Source organism: Sinocyclocheilus grahami, unplaced genomic scaffold (genome assembly GCF_001515645.1).
Source record: "Sinocyclocheilus grahami isolate Dianchi unplaced genomic scaffold, SAMN03320097.WGS_v1.1 scaffold35.1, whole genome shotgun sequence".
In the NCBI taxonomy this organism is placed as follows: Eukaryota; Metazoa; Chordata; class Actinopteri; order Cypriniformes; family Cyprinidae; genus Sinocyclocheilus; species Sinocyclocheilus grahami.
The window spans coordinates 2,253,623-2,261,563 of NW_015505214.1; the positions used below are offsets into that span (position 1 = coordinate 2,253,623).

At 35.5% G+C, this 7,941-nt stretch overlaps 1 protein-coding gene across 1 annotated transcript in view; it reads right to left on the reverse strand.

Moving 5' to 3' along the window:
• The window catches only part of LOC107581503 (uncharacterized), a 14,217-nt gene extending 7,365 nt beyond the window's left edge, over positions 1-6,852 (reverse strand). The window contains 3 exon segments of the mRNA XM_071582368.1: positions 1,465-1,600; positions 1,675-1,854; positions 6,791-6,852. Coding sequence (XP_071438469.1) covers positions 1,465-1,600; positions 1,675-1,852 — 314 coding nt within the window. The 5' untranslated portion in view covers positions 1,853-1,854; positions 6,791-6,852.
• Positions 6,853-7,941: the final 1,089 nt, after the last annotated feature.

A 7,941-nucleotide genomic window follows, 5' to 3' on the forward strand; every position in this document is an offset into this window, starting at 1 on the left:
GGAAAAAATTAAATCGCATCATATGACCCCCTTTAACATTATTTAACAACATGAATTACCATTAACTATTAAAAATAGTTCTAAAGCATTTATTAATCTTAGTCAATATTAATTTAAACATTTACGAATACATAATTAAAATCAAAAATTGCATCTGTTCATATTATTTAATGGACCAGAGCTAACATGAACTAACAATGAAGAGTTTTATTTTCATATCTAAATTTAACAAACATTAATAAATACCGTAACAAATGTATTGCTCATTGATAGTTAATGTCAGTTAATGCATCAACCAAAGATAACTAATAGGACCTTATTATACATTTTACAGTTTACCTGGGGTTTTAAAACCCTCAATGTGCACTAAGATGATCAGTGTAAAAATTCTTACATGCTTGTTTGTTTTAGTTGTTTTTACTACATTACACACATTTAAACAAATCCGAATTAAATATTAATATTACACAAATAATAATATTACACACTAAACATTACAACTTACATTTAACACAAAAGTGTTAATGTTATTAAGGTAACATTCTGATTAAAAAAAATGGCTGTACCGCATGTCTTTAATTGTTTTTTTTTGTTGTTGTTTTTTTTAAAGTCCTTCCTCAAAGTTACACCATTTGCATGTCCAAATTTTCTGAATTAGCAAACTCACAGCAAATACATTTTTGCCATTTACAACAGAGATGTGTGATTTTCCAAGAACACATACTGCATTTCAGGGACAGTAGGGACATTTTGTTTTGGGCTCCTTTAACTGTAAACATATTCCCTGTTTCTGTTGCTCTATCCTACACACGACTTTTTGAATGCAAAGTGGGTCTAAGATACAATATCAAACATTTATAGAATGGGTGGGAGGTGTCTAGCTTTTTAGAATCATACCCTGAAGCAGAGATCCTAATTGCAACGGATTCATTTTCTACATTCTGTTTGAAGTTGTGCTGTGTCAAGTATCCAGTGGAATAAATTCTCTCATTCCTTGTTGAAATCCATGTCAACACCAGCCTAACTGCAGAGTGGGGTACATGCCACGGCTGTAGCTGGGATACAGGGGAAGGCGAGCTGGATAGTCATGTTACGTAATGAGGCACTAAAGAGATTAGCTTCATCTTGGCACATCACACTTTCTTTGAAATCCATCAGAATTATCAGGGGCTTCCTTGACTGAAGCATATAGATTTGTTGCATCCAGCTATGAATGTTTATTGTATAAAAATACCTGAAAGTATTTCATATTTAAATACCAGATGCACAAAAATCTGTTGTACTGTATTGTTTTTTGCTATATACTTGTGATTCTTTCATTTATTGGTATCAGTCAGTATTGCATATTTAATTGTTCATGCTCATTTCCATTTTTGCTGGATTTTGATCTTGAAGACAAGACACAACCAAACTATATTTGCAAAAAAACAACAACAACAACAACAAAAAACCCTATAGTCTCACCTGTGACAGTCTGTCTCCTTTCCTGCCATTGGGATAATGGGTAACAGGGTCCTCTTGTAAGATGCAGAAGGGCGACCAACATCATGGTTAGAGGGTTGTAGCCCCAAACTGTGGAGTCCTCTTTTCCAGGGATTACCTGACAAGAAAGAGATATGGTTTCATTTATTAAATGCTCTAACTTCTTTTAGAGAGATGTAATCCCTCACACACCTGTTTTGATAGAGATGAGGTCTCTGTGAAGTCTGCGCTGTTCTCTGGTCAGTGTGTTGAGGTGGTAATGTTTAGCCTGGTCGAGTCTATGCAGACCCTCAGCCAGTCTGGTTTTGGCCCTCTTCTCGTCTCGTCTCTGAGCCTCACCGGGCCATGGCAACCAGTCTCCACGATACATGCCTGATGATGATGTTTCATTAATATATTTAAGTAGTCACGAAAATGATAAAGCAATACCATAACAAAACACACTCAAAAACAAGCTAAAATCAGACCAACAGCACAAATGCGAGTATTGCTTTCATACAACAGTTCAGTAAACAAGAACTTGCAATGTTATACACAATATTGTCAGTTACTTTTCTCTATTTTTGCACCATTTCAAACAAAACGTATTACTGTGTGTGTCCAAGTTTCTGAATGAATGTTTTTGAATGACTCGGTTTAGTGAATAGCTGCATTTCCATTACCAGTCAAACTGCGCCCATTGAAATTGAAAATTGAAAATACGCCCAATGGAAACACGACAATTTCACAAAAACTCCCACATATCACAAAAACGTTTTTACGCTTGCATGAGGTGGTTTTTCAGGCAATTCAAAAAAGGAATTTTTTTACCCGCATTTACAGGTCACTTGGCGTACGTAAAAGTCTTTAATGTATTACAACCTCTAAGAAACACCTCATACACGGCCGATTTTAAGTAGAAGGGGCTTACCTTGCCATTAATGCTTGAATAATCCTTTATTTACTCTGCACACGCGTAATTCAGCACATTACGGCTCCAACACAGCCACCGGAGCTGACGACAGCCACTCTAGTCAATGCTTATGTTTATACCAGCTGCGCCGAGGCATGTTTTAGAAGCGGCTCTCCACACTGCTTCGCTAAAGACACACCGACTTCTCCTTGGATTAAAAATAACGGATAGTGCAGTGGCTGCGATATACATAAACCTACCAACATCCGTCGGCATGATTTTTCGCGAGAGGAAAAACATTTTTTTTAGTTGCATATCATTGGTTAATGGAAACGCTGTCACTTCTTAATAGTTTTTTTTATCAACATAAAATATCGCAACATTTTTGCACAAATCTGCAATGGAATTGCAGCTAGAGAGGCCCCAGCCACTTATTTCAGTTCTGAATGATTTAGTGTTTTCAAAGAAAGGGTAGAGTGATTGTTTCAATGACTCACTCTTTTTCAATGACTCACTTGTAACATGTAACCTGCAGAAAGTGCATTAAAAAACAATGAAATGACCCATTGCTTTTGGACTAAATATCAGGGCTCTTGGAACGTCTGTCACATGTTCCCAGTTTTGTCTTGTGTTTGGACTTGACTTCAAAGTTTACTGTGTTTTCAGTTCCTATCTGTCAGCGTCATCATGGTGGTCTCCTGATCCCCAGTGCTCTTTAGATCCACTGACTCTCCTGTGTGCATGTCCTCCACTTCCACCTAACGGGCCTGGAGACCAAGGCGAAGCAGGGAACCAAAGTGGAGCAGGACACCACCACACCCCGTGCCACAGGGGAGCTGATAGCGATAGAGACCATGGTGGAGCAGAAGACCAAGGTGGAGCTGATGCGGATGACTACCAGGGCAAAGCTAAGGACCACTTAGAATCAGGTGACCACCACGATCAAACCCCGATAGAACTGGTAGATCAGGAGGCCATGCCAGAATCGGACGAAAAGGTAACATATAAGTTCAAACACAAGACAAAACCAGGAACACATGACAGCGTCACTCAGCCATAATGGTGTATATAAAGTCCAAATGTACCAATAATCATGAATTGTGCAAATCAGGGTCATCCAGCTAAAATGCATGCAAAAGGTGATTGGCTCTTTTAACCAAAAGGCGGAACTTCTGTTTCTACAGTCTTCTCAGTTTCTCCACATCTCTCCCTGGTCTGTCTTTCATGAGATGTATCAGTACACATGCACTTAAAAAATCAAACCAAAACATCAGCAACAAATTCATTATTTACAAAAATGTCTTTCAAATTCATAATCCAAAATATAAACAATGTGTAGGCCTAACATAACAGCACCAGGGAAAACACATACACCTACATACACAAGCGCTCATATTCAGTATACTGTAGTATATTCTCTCTCTGGGATGTCAAGCTTGACTTTGTTACTCATTCCATTGTTATGCACAACCATATTCAGCACATCCATCCCACTTGCCAAGAGAATATAATTATTCAAAGCATCTCATTCACTCAAATCCCCATTTGCTTTTTGACAACTGGGTCAGCTAAAGAGATTCTTAATGCTGAATAGCTGGGAACACTGTACTGCCATTCTCTGCTAAAACCAATGAGATGCATTAATTCAGCATTTATAGTGCAGCTGCTGTGTTTAAAGTGACCCATGTTTCTTCAAGGTCACTGGCAAGGACATACAGTAAATGCTTGGTTACAAAAACTAGTGACCTGTCTTTAAATTAAATTAGATTAAATTAAATTAGATAGCCCTATTTATAAGATACGTAATTATTGGTCAGTTTTTCTGTTGTAATTGTTAACTAAAGCTATTAAAATAGTTTTCATTCATTTAGATAAGGCTGACATGAGATAAAAAATAGATATTTGCTGAAAAACTCAACTTTAAAAAACTTACTAGTGCTAAAATTACTATAGCTAAATAAAAATAATGCTAAATAAAAAAAAATATATAAAAACAAAACTATTACAAATGAAAAATGCAACAAAATTACTCAAACTAAAATGAAACTGAAATAAAAACCTATAATGATATAAAAGCTCATTTAAAATGAATAAATAAATAATACTATAGTGTGAAATAAATAAATACATACATAAATACGTACATGCATACATACAACACTACCAATGACAACCAGTGACAAGCTTCTGTGAAGATCAGAAAATGAATACAATTTGGTCTTCACTGAACGTCAGTCTTACATGACTTAAACACCCAAGTTTTTAAAGACACGTGTAACATGTTCCGAACGTTTTTAGGCAATAGTTTCCAAGATCAAGGATTGAAGAGAGAGAGACAGGGCCCACAGCAGGATAAGAGATACAAGCTTTGATGAAGCACTTTCTCCACAGCGTTCATCAGTCAAATGTGAGGAAGCTGCTTTCAGCCTGTTTGGGTCACTGTGAATGAGTAATGGGCTTGAATAAAACAAAATAAAAGCACTGCAGATAAAACCTTAAATTTCTCTGTTCCATCGGCCCTATTAGCTTGTAATTGATCGGCATCTGGTCTTTAATCACATGTTATTGGCCTTGGTGTAACTGATCGGGGTTGGTGATACATACCTATCTAGAATAAGTAAAGTTTTTTTTTTAAAAAGATGAGTTCAGATCAGTTTAACTCTAAGGACAGGGGGATATTGCTATCTGACAATATTATTGAAGTATTTGCAAGCCTGAATTCTACTGTAATTTGCTTAAGAAAGTGTATATCCATTAGTAAGGTGACTTGCTAATCTGGTTATTATGGAAACCTGTTTCTACCACGTGAAAAGACAAAACAAAAAAAGGTCATTGCAACTTTTTGCCTTTCTATAGAGATAGAAACTTTATTATAGAATTATACAATAATTTATTGAATTATAGAATATTTCTAGAATAACTGCGAGATATAAACTCTGAATTCTTAATTTTTATCCAATATACAGTATACATGCAGTTCTGAGTTTATATCCCACAATTCAGATTTATTTATAGTTTATATATATTTTACATCTCACAGTAATTTTTTCTGCCACATTATGAAAAAATAAAAGGTAATTGTGACTTTTGATCTCACAATTTAGACTTCTCTTCTCAGAATTGCGAGCAAAAAGTGACAAAATTGTGAGGTATAAACTCAAGAATTGCAAGAAAGATTGTGAGATAAAACGTGCAATTACCTTTTTCATTTTTTTTTATCCTGTGGTGGAAACGAGCTTCCACAGGTTTTATTGTGCATGTACAGTGAAATGTCATAATAAGTAATAAGCAATATGTGTTTGCTCGTTTGCTATTGAACACCTCAATATCAACTTTCTGATTTTTTAAAACTTCCCTTGAACTCTCTTTAAACAAAGTACTGATCTTAATATGTTTGTGTCAGTAAAATATTCCTCCTTCTTCCTCTTATCTCCCTTGCTCATACCAGGCCTCTGTGGTAATATTTACCTTAATCCAGCTCATTCATGCCTTTGCACATCGCATATGAAATCTCTATTAATGATTAAGTCAAAGCTAATCTTTGTGTTTCTAATCTCAGAGAAGAGTTCAGATGTGTGTTCACATGACCAGTGACATATTAAAATCAACAGCCATCACAATCCATTTCACTTCTGCATTACAATGCATTTCTGACTAAAGCAGGATATTTAAAAAGAAAAAAGTATGATAGAGCTTGAATTGATCCATTGATAATTTAATTTTCATTATTTAATTTATTTATTTTCATTATTTTATTTTATTTCATTTTATTTTATTCTTTGGAATAATGTGCATTGATGAATCATTCACAATAAGACCAAGTGCAAGCAAAAAGGGTCAATTCTGATTTAGTTAACTTCACAACTATCATTCACAACTATCAAATATTAACCATCAAGAACCTTAAAGCCTGAAATTCCAAAACAAAAACAATAAAAAAAAGATGAACATCTATGAAACATGATTCTGTTTTTTTTTTTTCCAGCAGTGCATATTACTCATCAGCTAAGATAGTAGCAGCAGATTGTATTATGTTTGAAAAGGCCATGAAGAGCAATTAGTCTCAATCATAAATGGATTCCAGCAAGGAGAGGAAAATCATTTTAATATACCTGCTTTAATTAGCGATCATTACCACCATCTGAAATAAATTCCTCATCTTCAATCAAATCATTTAACGGTCGAGTCCGTTAATACAAAAGCATAACAATGGCAAAAATTGCTTTCCCCCCACACACACATAAAGAGCTTCAATGACAGTCTCCGGTTAAAAAGGCTTTTGTGCACACAGCTGAGAAACAGCAGCGGTTGTTGAAGCGCTCTCATTAAACAAAAAATCCTTTTTGACATAAAATTATGGTAAGGTTTGTAGCATTAGTAGTTCATAATGGCAAAAAAATCATGAAAGGAACTTACTTAAAAGTTAGTCCAGCTTGATGTCAGTCCTGAAAATTGACAGAATTCAAACTAAGAAGCAGGATTCATCTTCCAGTGCTAGAAAGTGAAAAAAGTTAACACTTTGACACTAAATGTAATCTAAAATAATCTTTAGTTTTAGCTAAATACCCTCGGGGCTGTAGTTATACTCACAATGAGATGCACACAATGTCTTCTCTTCTTTGGTTTGTTATTCAGACTGTTATTCAGTCACCCAGATGGTTACTAAAGGTAACTAGGGCTCTTGACAAAATAATGACCAGTGACCAATGACAATGACGAGCTCTCCATGGATACCAGCACATATTTATATTGGCCGGCATGAATAAAGAAGGGAAGGGATACAAAATAAATACACACTATTAGTTCTATCTCTTCAATCACTTCACAATATAGTGTGAGTTAAGGAAAAACATGAGAGTTGTCTTTCTCTCTGAAATTTTGATAAAATTATTTGATTCTCAGCTATATGAGAGTTTTCAAGCAGAAATGTTGCTGGAGGTTCTCGAACTGAAGAGTTTCTTACATCCCTCTTATGTTTAAAAGGTTTTTTTCTGCATAAATGGCCATATTACCTTTGAAGACACCATGTTTTGCCCAGTGAGCTAGGTTTAAGTTCGGCCCGTGACGCCTCTCTCATTCAAACATGAGCAGCCTCAGGCTAACTTATAATAGGATCTGACCAATTGGGGTCAATCTTGTAATGGCAAATCTCTAGTCCCATTGAGAATCACACACAAAAAAGCCAAAAGCGCAAGTGTTTATCAGAAAGCCAGCCTGGAGCACTGTCAGCCCAAGCTCTGGATTAATGGTTAGGGTTAGAGTTAACTGGCACATGTTTAGGAACGATAGCATTGTAGACTCACAAGGATGGCAACATTCATCCTGTAACAAACTCAGTCAGGAGCGAACAAACTAAAGTGAAGATTTGTTTCAGAAAGTAATACATAAAAACTCAAATAAGGACCTCAAACCACGAATAAACTACCAACAAGTGATCATTACATACAAAACTTCCAAATAAAAGAAATGAGCAACAATCTGTCATTGTTCATTTTAATTCTAGACATGAATGCGGGAAAAATTATGAACAATGACTTATACTATATGGCTTCAGAAAACTTGGAATA